Here is a 22,062-nt window from a genome sequence, read left to right on the forward strand (position 1 = left end):
CTATCTGCTTAGCATGTTTTGGCCATGTCTTACCAAGATCTGCTACTCTTACAGCAGGTAGGCAATGTCAATGCATTCTGTGATATAGGTAACCCAGTCAGACAGACCATTCACATTTCTTCAGTAAGTTATTTGAATGAGTTTTGTATAAGTTACAGTTTCATAAGTATGCCACTGTGGTAGGGTGCTTGTTATAGTTTGTCTGGGAAAGTTTGTTAAAGGGAAGAATTGTCAGGGATGGGTTTTTGTTTGTGAAATGTGGTCAGATGGAAATTGAATAATTGATTGTCAATTTGAGTCTGACCACATGGATGAAAGAGGAGATGAGATCAATCTGCTTTGTTTTCAGTCGGGAGCAGTAGTTGGTAGCTTGGCGGGGGTGCTCGTTATTGCAATATCGCTGCAACTGGATCTGCTATGTTGTGTAAATAAGTAAAACCTGATCTGTGGTAATCGCAAACCCTCTGTCTCTTTCACTCTCTGAAGTGGAATCCTTCGTCCTTCAACAGGCAGATTATGGTTAAATTCTACATCTGTTTTAAAAGTGATGGATGTATTGCAATATATGTTTTTTTTATCCAGAACTCTCTGAGCCCATTTCAGTGAACTTTTAGGGGAAAATGGTTTTAGGGAAATACAAATTAATCCATTTAAATTTGTGATCATTATCGAGTTAATCATTTCACATAAACTGTTTATTATATGGATTTTTGTTTTCTAAAATGATTTTTAAAATAAAATGTAATTGAATTGAAAGAAATCATAACACAATAAAATTCACATTTGTGCTTGTGTTAAATTGTAAACTAAACTGTTTAAATTGTGAAAACTCCAGCACAACCATGAACCACACTACTGTAACCTTTTTCACCAGAGAATAATGAGAGGAGGTTATTTTCACTATGCAGTGGCTTTCACATCAACTACACAACCACATGACTCCTGGGTCATGCTTCTATAAATACAAGACCAAATGGCCCTCAGCACTGTAAACACCAGTGTGCCGTCGTTTCAGCAGTTTGGCTCCCAGGTGAAGAAAAAGCTTTAGCTGTCCTGATTTTCTGTTTACCTCAGTGGATCAAAAGTTGTAATAAGGAATTTTAAAACACTTTAAATATACTTACATAATTACCAGACTAAATTCATAGCAAAATACAATAAAGCATAGAAAAAACATTGCAAAGCACAAAGTAAACATTGTAAAGCCCAGAGGGTTGGTAAAAGCATATTAAAAAAAAAAAAAAAAAAAAAACATGGCAAACCAAGGTTAAACTATTTACTGTGAAATTACCATGCAAAATGACTGTGGTAAACTTTGATAAGGCTTCCCAAACATGCCTTGGAAAATAAACTGCTTAAAATGAAGTTGGTGTTAAGAGTTCAGATCTTACCACCTTTTAACGGCTGGCAGTGACATGTCTTGATGTTGACGTTAAGTGCAAGAGTGTGCTTTGACGATATTGTTTTTGTAGATGTGGCAGCCGTACACTGCATAAAAGACCCCTTTTCCAAAAGGATTACAGTTTCCTGTTTGTGTTTGTTCTTGCACTGCATCACCTCTACACCTGTTCTCAGTAGCCACTTTGCCACATGTCCTCATACTTTCATTACAGGCACATGTGACTGCAGAGTGTCTGTTTAGGATAGAGCCAGTGACATATTGCGAATCAAGTTTCCTTTTGCATTGGTGTCAATACAGAATACCTGCTTACAGTAATTGTTTATTAGGCGGCTTCCTCTTACAACTAAAGACCATCCTGGCACTTTGCTGATCCAGCCAGTGTTACAAATGTCTGTGGCGAAAGACAATGTCAACTCAGGTCAAAGTACCTGGGCCATATATTCAAAGCATTTACTCCAGTATGTAATTAACTACTCATTTTTTAATGAGGTGAAACACCTGTTAATTTTACAAAGCTAGAACCAAACAACTAAGTTATAGATTTCAAGTTTTCATAAGCACTCTATGAAAACATAGCCCTATATATTAGAAAGTGAATCTGTGCCAAGAAATCCATTCTCATTAGAGCGCATATGTCATGCTGGACCATCATGACACATACATTTTTTGTAGATCTTTTCTCCTAGTGTGGCATATTATTTCTGAAATGTTTATTATTCTTCAGCTTAAAGGGCTGCCAATGAAGCTTTTAAAACCTTTTTTTTTTATTTCTTATTAGCATTGGCACTATTATCACTTCCCCTGTGTTTCTTCTGTTTAAAGTCATTTGGTTATCTTTTTGTTATCTAGGCTTCAAGTGGGAATGTTCAGACATTTTAAAGACAATGCTATAGATATAAAAGTTGCTGCTGTTATCTGGTACATGAAGAAAGGTGTATATCATAAAAGTATTAAAAATGTAAATTCAAAACTAGAGCTATTAAGAACATGCAAATATACATTGCAATGGCCGGGATTAAGTAAATACAGTATATGCAAAACTGTAAAGCATGACATATCCACTATATTGCTTGATATGCATCCCAGGCAGCAGAAAATAAACTGCTTCCTCATGCACCTAGGTTGTTTCATGCTAGCTTTCAAGATTTCCAAATCATGACTGTTTAAATAAATCCTTGGTTATTCTAGCTCTTTTTGTCAAATCTAAAACTCTTGTGTTTCTCCATAATCTTAACAGGGGACTTGAGGGAAATCATCCTTTTTCTCAGAAGGTCGATGCATGCAATTCCATCCTTCCTTCACGTTTCCTGTATTTATTTTAGTAGCCTAAACCTTATACCATTTCTTCATAACATCTGAAAAACACTAAAGAGGCCTGTGGCAAAGTGGTTGGTAAGGGGAACAGGTGTAGCGGATATGCGATGCAGGAGTGACAGGCAGACAATGGTAATTTAGTGAATAAGTGTTTATTGTGCCGTTTCCAGGTCTGGCGACCGTCAAAATCCCAGGCAGTACACAACAATGTGTAAAGCGCGGGGAGCGTCAATAACACAACACAGTCCTGAACAGAAAACAAAGGCACGGTCACCAGTCCTGGGTGAATCCAAACGTGCAGGTGCTCTGCAGTGGTGCTCCGGATACTGCTTTTCGTGGCGACAGCTCTGGAGGTGTGCTTTAACTGTCTAGTAGTGCGATAGAGACAGACAATTACAGACAGACAGAGAGAAATAACACACAACACGTAACAAACACTTGTTTCTCGTATTTTCTGAGCGCTCCTCTCTCAGTCCTTATCTCCTAGCGTTAACCCAAACGAAGGAAAAGATCAGCGTTACCCTGGCCCCTATATGTAATCCCGCATGACATCTAGGTAAACGGTTGCAGCTGCTTTATTGCTTGCAGCTGCCTCTCGTTTACCTTTCAAATCAATACGGTCTTACAACAGAGTCTCACTTCCATCCAGGCCGACCCACTTCCCTGTCCCGGAAACGAACTGTCAGGCCAGCCCTTCCAGATACTTCTCCTTTCGTTCTTTAGCGCCCTCACAGGTCGGGAGGAAGATTTCTCACCAGAACTCATATTTCTGTCAAAGGCCTTTAGAATATGACATGCAGTACAGTGCATACAACACTGAAGAGAAAGATGTATGTTTGTTTCCTAGACTAAAAAGTTTATTTTAGGTACCATTAATGTTTAAAAAGGGGGGCTTGGGAAGAGTAGTTATCGTGAAAGGAATATGGTCTTTTAAACCTACCCAGTTTGCAGAGGCTTGACATGAGTTTCAGGAAGAGGCAAATAAGAGATCTATGAAAGGAAAGGAACTCAAATTTCACCTAAAGCATGCAGAAGTGTGTGTTAAAATGTATCTGCACCATTACCTAACTGGACTACTAACTGAGTACGGTATCTCAGCTGGGTGAAAATACAACAGCTGACCTATTCATTTAGTCTTACAATTAATAATATTATTATTACTATTTCTAAATAATAATAATAATAATAATAATAATAATAATAATAATAATAAATTTAAAGAAAAAAGTTTGCAATATACTTTTTCGTGACCTGCATTTGGATAAACTTTTCTGCTTCAAAAGGCTAGACTGGTAGTATGCTTCTTAATATGGTATTTTTGTTGTTGTCATGCTTTCAGTGCATCCTGCTATTGCCTTTGTAGTTGGAGACACATGAAGTCATCATTAACAGCCATCACACTGCCCAGATCCTGTAAGAAAAATTAGTGTGACACAAGCGATCCAACCCTGGATCAGACTCTAGGCAAAGCTAGCCAAACATTTTTAAAAGGAATACAAAAGATAACTTAACGGCACTTTTATTTCACTCCTATTTCATTTACATTTTAAACCCATTCCTGCCTTACAAAAAAAAAAAACAAGCAAACGATTATAACCCTTGTAACAACAAGGAACTCATCGTTAAATTGGAAAAGGATTCTAAAGTGTGCCTATGGAGTTTGTTAGTACAGCTTTTGTAATATTAACAGTTTGATTTTTATTTCACAATGTGGTCCCATCTGGATTACTGTGTGAAATAAAATATTGCATTACACCACAGTCCCTTAATCAAAACCCTTATAAAAGTTTACCAAAGCAATTTTGCAGCGTACCATGTGCAGTTTTTACCATTGTTATACAATGCAATTCATGCTTTTGCAATGTTCTGTACCCTTTTAATTTCTGAAAGATTAGTATAAATATACATATGTTTTAATCAAAAATAAACAGTGCAAACCTTCACCTTATTGACGCACCACCTGTTACACTGCATTTACGAACCTGGCAGTTGGTTTACTTTGCTTCCAGTAAATAATTGAACACACTGCATAGAGTTGCACAATTTTTAAAAATGTCTTCAACGAAAAAGACACCAGCTGCATCAAAGATCGTTCTGTCCAGTACACAAAGGGGACATTTTACGTGACTGTTGTTCTTTTTACATTTATTTATGTTTTTATTTTCTTTGATAATTCACTTATGGTTTTTAAATATAATCTTTAAAAGGTGGACATAAAAATAACCCACTGTATTCTACATTTTAGCATTTACTGTTTTTCACGTGAGCATTTCAATATATAGGAACATTTGTTGTATAGTAACTCTAGAGAAAATTAGCCTTTTTGAATGTGACAGCACACTTTTTCTGCTTTAAAAAATGTTATGATTAATTGTCATGAAATACCTAGACCATGATATGCCGTGAAATAACTAATTTCATACCGTGAAAAAATACACCCCTATTGTAATTGTTAAACATGATTTCTGAATAGAAATGTCACTTTACCAGGCCTTTCCCCTTTTGTTAAACGCCTACTGAAAGTATGTAAATAACTCTCTGTGGAAAACAGTTGGCTACTACTTGTCTAGATTATGCTTGAGGCTACAGGCATCACCTTTGTTAACCAAATGACTTTAGTCCACTCAGCCCTCGCACCCCTCCCCATCTCCAATGCCTTTCTTTTGAAGCAATGTTTTTTTTTTCTAAAAAGAAAAATAAGCTTGGGATAGTTTGCCAGGTGATGCTGTAAAATCTAAAAACCTGGGGTTATGCAAGAGACAATGCAATACTGCCCTGGGGCTGACATTGTGATAGGTCCTTATTCCCAAGATTCTTTCTTATCATCTTATGTCTGTAAAAAGAACATCTTTATTTTTACTCTCTGCTGATTTCATTTTGTAGATTTGTATCCCTGTCAACAAAAAAGCTATTGATCATATGTTCAATGCAGTCCATTAATGTTTAACCAGGCTGTCCCTTCGAAGGAATATTAAAGTGTAAACCGGTATATCCCTTATAAAAGCTTACCACAGTATTTTTTCAGTTTTGCCATGCTTTTCCCATTGTTATACTGTGCATCTACCATAGTTCACCATGTCTATTAATATGCTTTACCATTCTTCACTATTCTTTACCATACTTTATTACACTTTACTATGCTTTTATGAGGGATTCTTCCTTTTTCCAATGAATTGACAGTGTTTTCTACAGTACCGTAACAAATGATCTGACATACATAGCACAAGGGCAGCAACAATTCCACAAGTCTTTGGTAGAATGGTACCACATATTCTGACATACTTATGGTACCACAATAACATGAAACCAATGCACTGTAGCATTATGTTGCAGCATTGCCATGTTCCATACCAATGTGCAACTGTATCAAGACTATAGTAGTGTATTTATTCTGAATCCATGTTGCTGGTACAGCTCATTTAGAAAAATAGATACCGCCTTTTGATTTGGGGATGGGGGGGTGGGGTAGTATTTGAAGTCAAAGGGAAGGAGAGAAAACAGATCAGCAGTACCTGACATGGGGTAGGACAGAGGAGAAGAGCTGTTGTTTTTAAAATATGATTGTTGAATCGTTGATAGCTCTATTTTTTTCTGAAAAGTGGATTCTGCTGTGTCCCACAACCATGTTTGATTTTATACTAAAACATGATTAACAGAATTACTTTTTTTAAGAATTACTTTCTTTCCCCCTCTGTGCATTCAACTTTGCTTCAGCTCTAACACTGGAGGTTTCTGCTTCGCTTACCACGCTTGGTAGATGTCACTGCTGGTGCAGAGTTGCATGTATTATCCCAAACAGTAAAACATAACGTAATGATTCCCAAGCGTGCACAAACAGCACAGCTGCGGGACCGTGCAATCAGTCCTGCACACGATTTGCAGTGTACTGCAATAGCAGAGTTCAGCAAATTCTGAACACACAGTTCAAGCAGACACACGATCCCGGTGTCAGCCAGTTGTTACAATACAATTATTGTACTGTGTAATTTCCCATCTTGGAAGCAGAAAATAACCTTATATTTACCAAAAACTTGGAAAAATGCTTGTCTGCACCCACTCAAATTTCACTCAGTAGAAAAACAGATTAATGACACATTAAAAGCTCAGTTTCTTAGATGCAAAATCAGGATCTGGTTGACAAACCTACTGCTTGAACAAGATTTCAGATTCCTAATGTGGAAATGTTGCATATTATGTAAAATGCATATGCCATGCATTCCCTCAATTGGAAGGGAGATGCAGCACTGAGGGCTATTTTATATAACATAAATACATTATTTAGCATTTCCTAATCAGTCTCATTGTGTGCAACTTTTCACATCCAAATCGTAACGTTAACAATACAAATGCTCATGGGGTGAAAAGCAGTAAATTGCGGTAGTAACTTTTACATGCTCCTATGCAGCATGCTGGGTTGCAGGCGCGCCTGTTTGGATCTTGTTTGAACTGGAGGCAATCTCTACCAGCCCCCTGCCACTTCACTATATGCGTCACTCTGACCACATTATGTGTATCGGTGAAAGAAGAACAAACATTTTCACTAATAATTTTCCAAGAAATATCAGTTAGAACCAATTGCAGGCAAATACGTATTTTTATTTTATTCATTTCCATATGATAAAGGTGCTGACTTCTTCCTTTCCTACATTTTAGACAAGGTAGTGTGGGATATACCATAATTTTAGTCCCTCCATCTGGCCGTTGGTTAATGGTTTATTCTGATGACGTAAACAAGTTTATAAAAACAGACACGTTTGAATCCTCACCTCCCCCTAAACCCTGGTTGTTAGTTGTGTGTGTGTTCCAGAGGCAGCCTCGGCACACATCCTATTATATAAAAAACTAAAAAAAAACTAAAAAAAATAAAAAACACAAAAATAACTAAAAAATACTGCCCTTTTCTTGTAAAAAATATAAAAATTAAACGGTGAAGCAAGGAAACGTCTACTGAAGTGTAAAGCAAGGAAGAAAAAATAACGAGAAAAAAAATCGACGTGTTGAAGACGAAAAAGGCCTCGGCTTGATTTTCGAATTGCGTTAGACTTTTTAACTCTTCGTTACTCTGTCGCGTCTACCTGGCTGCCCATGTGGGTTTGAGAGAAATCTTAAACACATATCAAAACCTGGCAGTTTTTTTTTTCCAAATATTAAAGTATATTTGGGTACCGGTACGCTTTTAAGATTTTTTTCGCTTTTATTTTTCACGTTTTTCACATTAAGAAACCAGGCCGTGCGTTCCTTTTAAGTTAGGTTTAAATTCCGTCTAAGGTTTAAAAAAATAAATCTAAATAGAATTGATTTGGTGTATTATAAAGTAATTTTAAAATAGTCTTGAAACTAGACATTTTCTTTAAGGTAGCGCTTCAAAATTTACTTCCTTGTTTTATAATCCATTGCGTTTACGAAGATGAATCCTAGCGCTCCGAGTTACCCAATGGCCTCCCTGTATGTCGGCGATCTCCACCCAGATGTAACCGAGGCCATGCTGTACGAGAAATTTAGTCCCGCTGGGCCCATCCTGTCGATTCGGGTATGCAGGGACATGATCACCCGAAGGTCCCTTGGATATGCATACGTCAATTTCCAGCAACCCGCCGACGGTGAGTATTGAGAGAATATAACATTTCTGAATATTGGAATTGATTTATTTATATACTAACGATCAATATTGAGACATGAAACGTGTAGTAATTTTGGCGAAGGTCTGCCAAGCGGCCTAGTGATGTGTGTGCCATGCGACACGCGTATTCTGAGATCTTGCTGTACAATTATAAAATATATACAGTAGTTTATTAAATAAAACGTAACATTTACTGCAGTCAAAAGTAATTATATTTACTGGCCTCCGTTTTGTTTTAAGTAAAAAGTAGGCCTGCTCTCACAGAGAGGCCTGGATACTCAATGTGTAACCAGGGTTGGGAGATTGCTGGATGTTCTCAGTTGATTTCGATACAGGTCGCACACGCTGCAACGCTAGGTTTGAGAATTGAGGGGCAACTACAAGTATAAAATGGCATTCGAAGTAACGACATTTTAATCTGTTTTGATGTCAAAGCTGAAGTATATAGTGATCGCATTGGACAAACTGAAAAATGTTAAACTGAAACTTCTAAACTGTAAATTTACTAGTTTGTCGTTTCATGTAGTACCTTATGCCCCTACTAACAAGTATGCTCACAATGTATTAAATTGACTTCATGCTGTATGAGGGTAAGCAAAACTGTTCTCCCCACGTGGGTGGGGCTCAAAGAATATACCATTTAACGAACGGCGGTAGGTTGGGCTGCGTGTGTTTTGTTTAACGTGCGAGTTGAGCTAAAATTGGGACCAGTGGTGTTTGTAAAATAATTAAGTAATCAGTTATGGATTTCCCCAAACAAACCTCTAAAGTTATAATAGTCCCTTTTCTTTTTAAATATGAAACTTATTTTATATAGAGGGCTGGATAGTTTTCTGATGAGGAAGAAAAGCACCTGACCATCAGGTTTCAGTAGTCTGTACTATAATACACTTTCTTGCATACCTTGTCTGTTATATACCATGTATATTTTGAAGCAGTTATACTCTCTTCTGACTTTAATTCCACTCAAGTCCAGCACCTTTTTCCAACCATGTCTATTTTTGGATTGAGTATTCTAGAAGCACCTTCCAACCAGGTTTTTCATTTAACCTAGGTGTTCAATGAAGTAGTTAAGACTTTGAGTTGGAGCAAGGTCAATGTTTGGCTTAAGACATTTCCATTAATTTATATTGAAGTAAATTCCTTTGTGTACAATACTAGATACTAGACTTGGTGGATAAAAGCTTAAATATTATATTTCTTTCAGCTGAGCGTGCTTTGGACACCATGAACTTTGATGTCATCAAGGGAAAGCCTGTGCGTATCATGTGGTCTCAGCGTGACCCTTCCTTGAGGAAGAGCGGAGTGGGCAACATCTTCATCAAGAACCTGGACAAATCTATAGATAACAAAGCTCTATATGACACCTTCTCTGCTTTTGGAAATATCCTCTCCTGTAAAGTGAGTGAGCATAGTTGCATATAATAGGGCTTATGTTTTGTTTTTTATTTATATTTTTCAGTGCATTTTTTTCAGGGCCTTTGTTTTTGAAATGCTATATGAAATTAGTGTTTTTGGTTACTTTACAAAATGCTTGAGTTTTTTTTGTCAAAATATGTATAGCATAACTTGACAGTACTTGCACACTTAAGTTGTCCATACTTTACTTTGCTGTCTTCCACAACGAAATCCCTATGGTCACGGGCACGTTCTTCTGGGGTTTTTGTGTTTTAGTAATTTTTTTACATTTCACCACAATTTTGTTTTAAATCCTCATTTTAATTGTAATACAGCCTTAAATGAGCTAACAAGCCTCCATTCCTGATTGTAATCTCGTTTTAAATCTTGCAAGTGGAGTCTCCAATAGAAATGTAGGACTGTGCTGTCACTCGGTAGCTGGGGTGGGTTTAAAGTATTCAGAATGGATCCATAATATACAAGTCAGGAAGGCGGGACATTGCCCAGCAGCACTGGGAAATGTGTTATTTTTGTAGTAGATTTTATTTTTTAATGTGAAAGGGTAAAGTCAACGTGAATTGATTAACCATTTCTACAGTTTTTCTGGTTTTTATTGGCTAACCACCAATTTCATTGTTTTTGTATGGGGGAGGGTGTTTTATTGGTTAAAAGTGAAAACCAGTAGCCCTACATATAATCAAAGCCATCTTGGGGGAGATAGATCCTTTGTATTGCTACATAATACACAGGACATGTTTAATGTGGCAAGAAATGAGGACTGTTTCCATAAACATGGTTGCAAACAGACTTGTATGAAATGTATAGCAACCCAATTTTCTTACTGTATAATACAATGATAAAAACATTCCTTGATGGACACTATTTTAATTTGTCTAGGTGGTATGTGATGAAAATGGTTCAAAGGGATATGGATTTGTGCACTTTGAAACCCAGGAAGCTGCAGAAAGAGCCATTGAAAAGATGAACGGCATGCTTCTCAATGACCGAAAAGTGTAAGTGTGTCTGTTAGTAATAGTTTACTACATTAGTAACTTTGCATATGGATTAAGGAGTTAAAGGAGCAGCAGTTAAAGACGCTTGTAATTTCTCAGTAATTCTGAAGTACTGAAGTCTTTGCAGTACTGACGAATTGCCATTTGAGTATACATTTTAAACATTTGGTTAGTAATGTTTAGCCAATAATTCTGACTTAACCAAGATGATTTAGCATACTGCTTGGAAAAGGAACCAAGCTCCAGAGAAGTATGTAAGTGAAACCATCAGTTTGTCTTCATTCCAAAAACAAATGCAGCCTTGTCAAATTCAGTATGTCATTCTCTGTGGACTATACTGGCCAAAATGGCTGCTACAAGAAACTTGTAGTTAATGTGCCCCACATCTTAAACTAATGGATATTGGGGATATATCAATACTACAGACAAATGTCAATCTGACATTGTAGGTTTTGAGCTATTTTGCAATACTGTGGATTTAGAGTTTCCTTGAGTATTAGGGATGATACAATACACTGTTTACAATACGTATCAATTCACTAGCCATGGTACAATCCGTATCTTGATATATGTTTTTAAGCAATTTATGACATTCGAAATACTTTCTTTGCAAGTACTTTCTCTAAAGGATTGTTAATTAAAATATTTAATCCTGAGAAGTAGTAGAATTAGTAAAATTAAATGTTCTAATAAAACTGTGAGATACATCAGATTTACGGTGTGTCCCCTTTTTTTCTACGCTGTGAACAAGTTAATGTCGTGTTTTGTTTATGCGTACTTCCTAAAAATGTTTCTGCCCTCATAAACAAGCAGGCAGTCGAGTTCAATCACTCCTCTTACAGTTTACATTCAACTGTTGAATAATAAAACTAACCCCTTATTTGCTGGTCAGTACATGTGGCGGGATTACAAATGAAAACATAATTTGGCATGTTTATTGATCTTGGTTCGGATCGTTTTATAAAAGATTGCGGTGCATTGGTATTTTGAATTGTTACACCCTTATTGAGTATGAATGTAACCGAAGTATTCAATTAAATCCTCTTACAGATTTGTTGGGCGTTTCAAATCTCGCAAGGAGCGTGAGGCAGAGCTTGGAGCTAGGGCGAAGGAGTTCACAAACGTGTACATCAAGAATTTTGGAGAGGACATGGATGATGAGAAGCTGAAAGAAATTTTTGGTAAATCTTGAATTTTTATCTTGGTGGTGGTTAAGACACTGGGGAGTGTTAGTGTGTATTGTCTAGTCTGCAGGTTTTATTAGATTTGCTAAATGTGTGATTTTGTAAAATCAAAAACCTGTGGTGATTATCAAAAGCTTCCTGAAGAGAAGCAGGATTTAAACTTTCTGTAATTTCAGGACCAGCCTTGAGTATCAGAGTAATGACTGATGACAGTGGAAAGTCAAAGGGCTTTGGCTTTGTCAGCTTTGAGAGACATGAAGACGCACAGAAAGTAAGTGAATTAAACATTGAGCATTATTGTGTGTTTTGCACCTAATTAAAGTGCCTTTTATATTTTCAAAGTTTAAATATAGCCAATTATGGAAACAGTTAAGTGTCAAGTTGAGCCTTTTGTGGAAATAATTGGTTAATAGTGTTTTGAAATGATTTAATAAATTATGATTTTGTTTAAGGCCGTGGATGAGATGAATGGGAAAGAGGTCAATGGAAAACAAATCTACGTTGGTCGCGCTCAGAAGAAAGTAGAGCGCCAGACAGAGCTTAAGCGCAAGTTTGAGCAAATGAAGCAGGACAGAATGACCCGGTACCAGGTGTGTAAATGTTCTTGCCAACAGTGTATTTTTAAAGACTAAGGCTTCGTTTGTGGTTATTGCGCATTATCCTCTTAGTTACCAGCACAGTGTATTCATTACTATTTCATAGCACTTGACAAAGTGGTACAGTAGACCTTCGTTAAACCAGACGTGTGTAGACAGACAGGTCTGAAATAATGAGGTGTCAGGTTTGAAAAACAATAACACCGTGTAACTATTTTACTACCTGGGTAGTAAGTGTTATTTCCTAATTGCTTATGCCTCAAAAGTATAGAAAATGGCTATTATTCCCCACAAACTTTGCTTTTGTGACCAGGACAGTGATATTTCAAAATATCACTATTTCCAATGGGAAAACGGGCAAATGTGTGTCTTTTCGTTCACATAGTCAGAAATATGAATTCAACATATGAATCCAAATTAACATGTATTTATACTAAAGTAATACAGAAATGACTACAAAAGATTTAGAAGTGAGTAGTTTTGAGATTTACGGTTCAGTTTAATTTTAGTGGTATAGTAGGCTAGTTGTATTTGTTCTGTTTTTTTGTCCCGTATTGGGTGTCTGCACAGCCTTCTCATTTCCATTCGGCTAAATTGCTTTCTATTTTGCCAGATGAGCCACGTAAAATAGTTATTTAAAAAAAATGCTCCTCTGTTCGTCAATGTTTATTTTGTTCCAGTAAATTTGGACAGTTTTCCACAGTTTATTACGTATGTAAGTGGAGAAACATTCCTTCTCTGAGGGCATTTCGTTTCCGGGCTTATGTTTCTATGGACGCCGTAAATGCACCAAACAGTTTAGAGTTTACATGAAGGCCGAACTGTACAAATGTACCAGTAATGTACGTCAGTAATGTCTTGTTTTTGGCATTTTTATTTGTATAAAATTCAAAGAAAAAAAATAATTACATGAAAAAATAGGAAATAAAACACGGCTCATGGCTTACCATTTCTGTATTCAAATTTCCTACCAGTTAATACTGCTTATCTTTAACTTAGAAATTGCTTCACATTTCTATTCAGTCTCACTTGCTATTATAGTATCTTTGTTTTTGTGCCTGAAATATTTCTGCGCTTCATTGGTGTCTTGTTCTGTCCTTTCACCACTTTTTTTCTGTGTAATTATTGTAAAAGCAAACAGTTTGCTTAAATACGTGGACTTACTTTGAAATATACTGTGTGCCAAGACAAGTTTGTGGTTTTATAATTCTAATAAATTAAACATTTTGTAATTTTCATAGACACAAGTAACTTTTACTTGCTCTTTAAATCAATGCCTAAAATCATTTAATAAATGAACAAAGTGATACACTGGTTTGAGACCCAGAGCCAGCATCGCAGCTGTTGTGTGTCCTGATGTGCTGGGGAGGCAAAATAAGCTGATCCCTGGAGCCAGCATTACACTTCAGCAATCAACACCAGACAGAAGGATATCTACATCATCAGATGGAAAACAACGCAAATGGATGGAGATGCAGATGGGTCACATTAGTTTACTGCAAAGCTACGTCTTAGTTGGTGCTTATCTTGGAGAGAGAGCAGAGTTCAAATCAGCATGAAGTTCAACAGCTACTGTCATGTAATGGAAAATCTTGGGTCCCTATTAAGGCACATTTAGGCCCAGGATATGCAGTATTTAGACTCCTGCAAAACCCTGAACTTTGTTTTCGGTGGGGGGCGTTGCCACCAGCACCTGTGCTGGGGGAGGACCCCCTGCCTTCTACTTAGGATTTCTAACCTACTTTAAACGAAAATGAAAAGACTGGTTGCAAAGGATTTGCAGTTTTGTTATGGTGCATTGCTGGACATGATTCAGGAAAAAAAACAGTATGCTTTTAAGCATTCTTCTACACATTCTAACCCCTTTTGTGAAAGCACACATTTTACAAGTTAAACTACGTAAGGTAGTGAGTGTGTTATACAAAAATAAATTAAAACAAATCAATGCACTTTTCAAGATTGCGTTTTGTTCGCGATCTCTTACACTCTTGATAACGCAAGGAGCTGCTACTTGCTGCTTTTTTTTTTGGTGCAAGAATTTGGGCAAAACTAATGTACCTATTGTGCGTTCATTTAACGTTGGTGTTTGGGGGAGGGAATAATACTGAATTACAAAACAGAAATGGTTATTGAAATGGGTATATAAATTAGCAATTTATATACACAGGAAATGAGGAGTTGTGTAAAGTATTGCAATTTTAAGCTTTTGTCAATTCAGTTTCGTAGTCTAATCTCAACCTTTCTGCAGTAGTGTACTTGACAACTGTAAGTTTGTTATTGTCGGACGAATGATTGTGCACCCATTTCTTACCTGAACATTAGGTAAGCTATATTAGACAGCTCTTCCTTTCTTTTTAAACATTTGAGTTTGCATGTGGCTCTTAGAGGAAAAATTACAGCGACACTACCGGTAAACACGTGATTGAAAAATGCTGGCAATGCGGTCATATTGAGCTTAGTCAACAGCATCCCTCTCTCTGTTTGCCTGTCATTTAACCAGCGATAGAGTAAGTCTTTCTCGTGGCTTAGTGCTGGGAGGTGCACAGTAATAAGTGGCAACAATGAGTCATTTTCTCTTACGGTGAGATCAGACAAAATTGAGTTGCGACACAACGGGCCAGCTGACACTGAGCAAGTTTGTGAATGGGTTGTAGATCAGATGTGCTGGTGCTGAAGTGGTTGGCCAAAGAATTACGGATACAGGAGGTAGGAGAATCATCCGAGCAGCTAAAAAAAATCCAAGATTCATTGGATTAAATTGGATTTAAAGAAAGATTTAGATGCATCAGGCATAGTAGTGCATAAAAACTGTACAAAGGCACCTGAACCTGAAGCTTTCTTCAAAAATTCTCAGATCCAGTGATGGACCACAGTACGTCTGGAGAAAAAAGGGACAGCTTAGTTAAACATGGAGGTAGTTTAATCCTGGTATCGAAGTGCTTTAGCAGTAAAGGGACTGGAGTCATTCCGATCTGAATATCAGTGAGTGCAGCCAATGATACCATCTGCTCGTAGGCTGATTGGCAAGATGGTTTATCATCCAACATGACGACAACCCAAAGCATTCTGCAGTCAACTGGAATTCTTGTAGAAAATAGATAGAAATTCTGGAATAGCCTTTGCAATCATCAGTGCTCAATCTAGTGGAATGTTTTGGACTGATCTGAAAAAGCTGTAGTCAAGCATTGTGTATCCAGTCTGTCTGAGCTAAAGGAAATATGCAAGACAAAATGGGCCCAGATTTCACCAACATGTAACATACTATCAATAAATGTCTGAATGCTGTAATTTAAAGCAAAAAGACGACAAAATACTAAAGCAGGCGTGCCAATACTTTTTGTCCTGAACTAACACTATTGAAAATCTGTTTTTTGATTTTTAAATAACTTGAAATTGTGCACCGCTTGCATTAAAAAGCGGGCAGTTTACCAAATGCTTGTCCCTAATCTCTTTACCTTGAATTATGGTATATAATACATTTGTTTGCTACTGTACATTGTGTCTGGCATATCTGAATGTATGGCATAACGGTATTGTCAGACATACTAATTCATGTGTTCTTTTGATAGGGTGTCAATCTGTATGTGAAAAATCTTGATGATGGCATCGATGATGAGCGTCTGCGAAAGGAGTTTACACCATTTGGCACCATTACTAGTGCTAAGGTAAGAGAGAATTTATTTCTCTAGTTGGAACTTAGAATATAGATCCTGGCTGTTGACGGACACAGTCCTTTGTGGAAGAATTTAAAATGTTTACATTAGTGTGTTTTATGAACACATTTCCTGTCCTGTCTTTTTTTTTTTTTTTTTTTTTTTTTTTTTACTAATTAAAGCTTTGGTTGAACTGACAAAATGCACCAATGTAAATAGGGGCATATAGTCTTCATAATATCTGAAATGTCTGTCTTTAATAATCCTCTTTTTTTTTTTTTTTGTTATTCAGGTCATGATGGAGGGCGGTCGTAGCAAGGGCTTTGGCTTTGTGTGTTTCTCCTCCCCGGAGGAAGCCACCAAGGCTGTGACTGAAATGAACGGCAGGATTGTCGCTACCAAGCCTCTGTACGTTGCTCTGGCGCAGCGCAAGGAGGAGCGACAGGCTCATCTGACCAACCAGTACATGCAGAGGATGGCCAGTGTCAGAGCTGTTCCAAACCCAGTCATCAACCCTTACCAGCCAGCACCTCCTTCTGGATACTTCATGGCGGCTATTCCACAGGTAAAATGATAGGGTGGCTGATCAGTGACACCTTTATAACTGGTTTAGTGCTTCGTGGATACATTATTAGGTGCATGTTTTGTGGTTTCTGGGGTTAATTGCGTTTCCAAGTTTTGCTAAATGAGCTTCTGTATTTGGATACTTACTGAGGGAACCGGCAGCATCTCAGTGGTGCATAAAAATGGTCTAGATTAGCTTCTGTAATTCGCAGTAGATAAGTTAGGACAGGTTGGTTTGTAATACATGTAATAGGACATTAGGGGCTGATACATTTATGAAGAAACAAGCACTCTACCATTTCACTGTGGTGTTTTGGATGGTCAAATTAGGGGTGCAAGTCAGTTATAAGATTTATTTACTTTATTTTATTAAATCAAAATTCTGGTTTTGATGTTCAATTAAGCCAGTTCTGATTTTCGTTTTAAATCTCTAACCCCCCTGTAATACAAAAAAATAATCAGTTTTTAGCCAATAAACACAGAAAAAATAGTGGGAATGGTCTACTCAATTCACGTTGACCACCCCATAAAATCTACTACAAAAAAATACATTTCCCAGTGCAGTTGATCAGTATCCCTCAATCGTGACTGTCTGTCATTGATTTGTTTTGAATACTTTAAACCCACCCCAACTACTGAGTGGCAGCACCATAGCACATTCCTACATTTCTATTTCTGACTGCTTGCAAGATAAAACGAGATTACAGTGAATATGGAGGCTTGTTCACGGCAGTTAAAGCTGTATTAGTTAATATGAAAGATTTAAAGTAGAATAGCAAATTGTGGCAAAATATAAAAAAATGCCTACACAAAAACTCCAGAAGTGTGCCTGTAACCGTAAGGGTTCTGTTGTGGAAGACAGCGAAGGAAGTGTGCAAGTACTGTCACTTTACTACTGTACATATTTTGACAAATGCCTAAGTATTTTGGAAAGTAACCGAAAAGCAATAATTTCATAGAGGTATATAAAAAGCGAAAGCCCCAGAAAAAAAACAAAAAAACAATTTACATAACTTGAAAATAGCACAAAGTAAGCACTGGAAAACAAAAGCCCTAATTTATGGTTTTATGAATTTAAAAATCTGATAGGTTCTGAACTTCTGCAGCATTTGGTCTGCTTTAATATTAAGAGCAATGGGGGGGGTTGATCTTTCCGGAATTTAGTTTTTGTGGATTCTATTACCATGCTTTTTTGTTTAATACAGAAAATGCATTATTTGTGGCTTTTAGTGTTTTGTTTGTAAATATTTTCTTTAATAAATTAATAAATATTTGTGAACCGCAACATTAACTTTGTTCTTTAATTGGGGGAAGGGGGGAGAACCTTCTGTTTTTAGTTGATTCCTGGACTAGCTTCACAAGGGTTCTGTACCTCAGCTAACTCAGTTTAACATTTAAATTGAACATATAGGCCTGCACAGTAATTTAGCAGACTTGACTTCTGTACTGTGGTCTGTCGGAGTGAATCGGGCAAGTCTTGTCATAACTTGATTTGTTAATGTATTGGAGTTAAGGGATGTTAACATTAACTGTCTACTTGCAGAAAAGTGTGTGATGAGCTCTAGAAAATGCTGCTGGCTTATATCGAGACTGCAGACACTTTTTTTAAGTGCAAAAATGAGTTTCAGTTGAATTTGTGAATCTTAACCGTGGCATCCCCAGTTCAAATGTAATATGTACTGTGGATAACCCATTCTTTGCTTTTACAGGCTCAGAACAGAGCTGCATACTACCCAACAAGCCAGCTTGCGCAGCTGAGACCTAGCCCTCGCTGGACTACACAGGGTGTGAGGCCACAGCGTAAGTACATTCATTTATTCGATGGCCTCAAATAAGATCTAGTGATTTTCTTCACTGATCCAGTGTCCATCCGAGTTGAACTGTTGAGATATAAAGTGAATGAATATATTTATTTTTATCTTTATATAAATTAATATTGTTTTAATAAAGATTTCCAGGGCATGCCCAATGCCCTCCGACCGTCAGCCCCAAGAGCACCAACCTTCAGTGCAATGAGACCAACTTCCTCTCAGGGGGTTCCACGTGTGATGTCCACTCAGCGAGTTGGTTAGTGTTTTGTAACTTTCTGCTACAGCCCATGAATATCTTGACTTGAATTTAGATATCTGGAGAACAGCTTGTGCATTTTTTTTTTGTGTTACTTAGTAAGGCACTTGGCTTTAGATGGCCTCAACTATTGCTTTGTTTGATAACTGAAAATCTTGAAGGTTTTTAATAAGATTAAAATAAAAAATTAGTGTGAAATACTGTAAAATTATTGTACATGTATCTGAATCCAGACATCTAAAGCTGTGTCTTTAATTCTCTGCTCATACAGCAACACAGGCAATGGGACCACGCCCTGCCACTGCTGCTGCGGCTGCTGCAGCTGCTCCCGGAGTCCGTGGTGTTCCACAGTACAAATACGCTGCCGGAGTCCGCAATCCTCAACAGCATCTCAACACTCAGCCCCAGGTTTCCATGCAGCAGGTGAGCAGTGGCTGTGCTAGGTGCAATAAGTTTCATACTTGAGGGACATTTATTGTGACCATTTTTTCCATTGCAGTCTTGCTTGAGTGAGAATAAAGTAAATTAAACTACAATGCAGATTTGCCAAATCAAAAGTGGAACTTTATGTATTGTAGCACATTAATCCGTCGCGTATGTAAAAAAGCGGATTAATGAATCCTGTTTTAAATACCATTATACACAACTAACAATTACTATATTCACACAGTTGAGATCCAGCTAGAAAGATACATTGTATTAATGCATGTGACAGGGTAGCTGTCTGCCGCATGGGTGAATGCATTCACTGTAGACAGGCAGGAGGTCAAAGTTAAGCCCCTCAGGCGAACAGGATTTATTTACATATCCATACACTGAATAGCTCACGTGACACTACCAGCAATGGCAGCACACGGAGCACATACAACAGCGTGTGAAAGCTTTGGTAGGCTGTACAATCTGTTCAATAATAAACTAACGTAGCTGAAGAGGTTGATCAGGGCAGGTATGTGACAGATTGCTGTAATCTGCGAAAAAATGTGTCTATTCAACACTGACTAACGTGGTTTTCTTCTTCAGCCTGCTGTCCATGTGCAAGGCCAGGAACCTTTGACTGCTTCTATGCTAGCCTCTGCTCCTCCACAGGAGCAAAAGCAGATGCTGGGTAAGTTGACATGAATAAGACCAATGTAATCTGCCATGTGTAAGTTAGTTATTGGCACCAAACCTGTTGTATTAAAATAAGATTATTTCTATAGTAGTTGCCCCTAACTTGTACTTATATTAAAACCATCGACTTTTTATTCAAAGCAATTTTAAAGGTAGTTTTTCCTAAAATGTGCCTGCTCTATCAAGCTTTTAAAAGCTGTCTGCATATTAATACATTTTATAGCAGCTAAAACAGTATTTTAGTTCTGTTAACTGGTAAAACTTGTAACTAGACTTGGGCTAACTAGTGTGGGTGTTTTGCAGGTGAGCGTCTTTTCCCACTGATCCAGGCAATGCATCCCAGTCTAGCTGGAAAAATCACTGGAATGCTTCTGGAGATTGACAACTCTGAGCTGCTCCACATGCTGGAGTCTCCAGAGTCTCTGCGATCTAAGGTCAGTCCTAAATACAAAGCAGTCTTAGTATTACAGCTGTATTAAATTCAGGCTGTAAATTAATTACAATAAACCTTTTCATGTGTAATTGCAATGACCTACTTGGATAAGTCATTCAAATATTTAAATTCTTGACAATGTATTTACATCTATAACCCTGGAAATAGTAAATAAGGACTCTAAACACAGGTACATAGCTATGGCAGGTTGAACTTACATTTACAGCTGCAGAATTTTGTGACAAGTGACTAACAAACTTTGAATAAATGGAACTTGTCATTAGTAATACTTTTATGTGAAATGTGACATCCTACTAATGCCAGTTAAGTTCCCTGGCATCTTATGCTTTGGGTGGGCAGTAAATCAGTGTTTTTTTTAGATTCCGCTTATATGCCATTTCATACCTGAAGCAGTATGTTGTATTGTGTGCTTAGTTTCAAGTCTTTCCCTTTGCCTTTTAGGTTGATGAAGCTGTAGCTGTACTGCAGGCCCATCAGGCCAAAGAGTCTGCGCAGAAATCTGTAACCAATTCAGCTGGTGTTCCGAGTGTCTAAGCAAAGGTAAATGGTGTAAATCTCCTTATAAAGCTAATTAACTAACTAAAATATTTTAATGCAGTGTGTGATTTGTATTCTCTTGATATGCCATGCTGTTCAGTACTGCCATCAGAGTGACATCATAATGTGAATTTGATACCTTTTGTAAGTTGCATGGTTTTCACACTGCACTGATATGAAGTTTACATCTTGTTGGAACTAAATGGGCATTATACTAATCTATTTGTAAATGCAGATCATAAGGATCAACTTTTCATGACACCTGCAATGTTTGTCCTACGTACCATGTGACATGTGCCTTAGATTAATTTGAATATGCGAGTGCATCACCTGGTTGTATGATAGGAAGGGGTTTAACAATCCTTTGTTTTTTTGTTTTGTTTTTTCAAAGGTATGGGGGACCTTGAGACCAACTTGCTTCACCGAAGAAAAAAAAATTAAACATTGAAAAATGCTAAAATACTCAAAACATTGCAAAAAAATAAAACCTATAAAAAAGGAAAGGAAACTTTAGAGAATTGATGCCAGGTCTAGAGAAGCTAAAGCTAGACCTAGATATATTTAAACAAAAAAAAAGAAAAAAAATGAAAAAGAAAATTAAATAAAAAATTATAAAAACCCGGGGTTTGATAATTTTCACCACAGTACATGAAACTGAAAGCATTCCTTTCTTTTTATTTTTTATTCCTTTACTGTGTGAAATGCTCAGAATATCAACACTGTTTTAGTTGGCAGTGGAATTTGATAGCTGAGCATTGGGAAAATAGTTGGATTGAAAAAAATGCTTGCTTTAATAAAACCGTTTAAAACATCTGAATCTTAGTCCTCATTATGCAGTAAACTTTCTAAGAGCAGATGGTAGTGATTGTGGTGCTATCATGTACACTTTATGATACCATTTTCATGCTTTTGTTTTTTGAAATGACACATCCAAAACTTCAAAACACTTTCAAATGACACCGCTACAGTTAGTGCTCCAGTTGTGTAGTGTATGCAGTTCACAGTGCACCGCTGATGCTTTTGTATATTTGTGTTTCTGCATTGGCACGTTGTGATATTCCATAGTTGAGCAGTTGGCTTATAAGTTATAAGCCCTGCAGGTGAATAAAGACTGTACAGCACTCCAAAGCTCAGCTCTAAATGCCAAATC

At 37.2% G+C, this 22,062-nt stretch overlaps 1 protein-coding gene and 1 non-coding gene across 2 annotated transcripts; both read left to right on the forward strand.

Moving 5' to 3' along the window:
* The first annotated feature begins 7,477 nt into the window (after positions 1-7,477).
* Positions 7,478-21,729, forward strand: LOC121314940 (polyadenylate-binding protein 1-like). The gene is made up of 15 exons (XM_041248723.1): positions 7,478-8,316; positions 9,544-9,737; positions 10,632-10,747; positions 11,798-11,928; positions 12,108-12,202; positions 12,384-12,521; positions 16,097-16,192; positions 16,473-16,745; positions 18,454-18,544; positions 18,695-18,811; positions 19,083-19,234; positions 19,832-19,916; positions 20,225-20,355; positions 20,817-20,915; positions 21,304-21,729. The coding sequence occupies exons 1-14, from the start codon at positions 8,124-8,126 to the stop codon at positions 20,907-20,909; spliced, it is 1,905 nt and encodes a 634-aa protein (XP_041104657.1). The 5' UTR covers positions 7,478-8,123; the 3' UTR covers positions 20,910-20,915; positions 21,304-21,729.
* LOC121315207 lies at positions 11,042-11,178 on the forward strand. Its single transcript, XR_005950213.1, has one exon. It is a non-coding gene; the product is annotated as a small nucleolar RNA SNORA5 (small nucleolar RNA).
* Positions 21,730-22,062: the final 333 nt, after the last annotated feature.

Source organism: Polyodon spathula, chromosome 4 (assembly GCF_017654505.1).
Source record: "Polyodon spathula isolate WHYD16114869_AA chromosome 4, ASM1765450v1, whole genome shotgun sequence".
NCBI classification, from domain to species: Eukaryota; Metazoa; Chordata; class Actinopteri; order Acipenseriformes; family Polyodontidae; genus Polyodon; species Polyodon spathula.

Excerpts from the sequence above, each read along its gene's own strand:
- LOC121314940 (XM_041248723.1), top strand. The coding sequence starts at position 8,124 with ATGAATCCTAGCGCTCCGAGTTACCCAATGGCCTCCCTGTATGTCGGC. Across the intron at positions 12,203-12,383 it reads GACATGAAGACGCACAGAAA|GCCGTGGATGAGATGAATGG; the intron begins GTAAGTGAATTA and ends ATTTTGTTTAAG. Across the intron at positions 19,917-20,224 it reads GGAGCAAAAGCAGATGCTGG|GTGAGCGTCTTTTCCCACTG; the intron begins GTAAGTTGACAT and ends GGTGTTTTGCAG.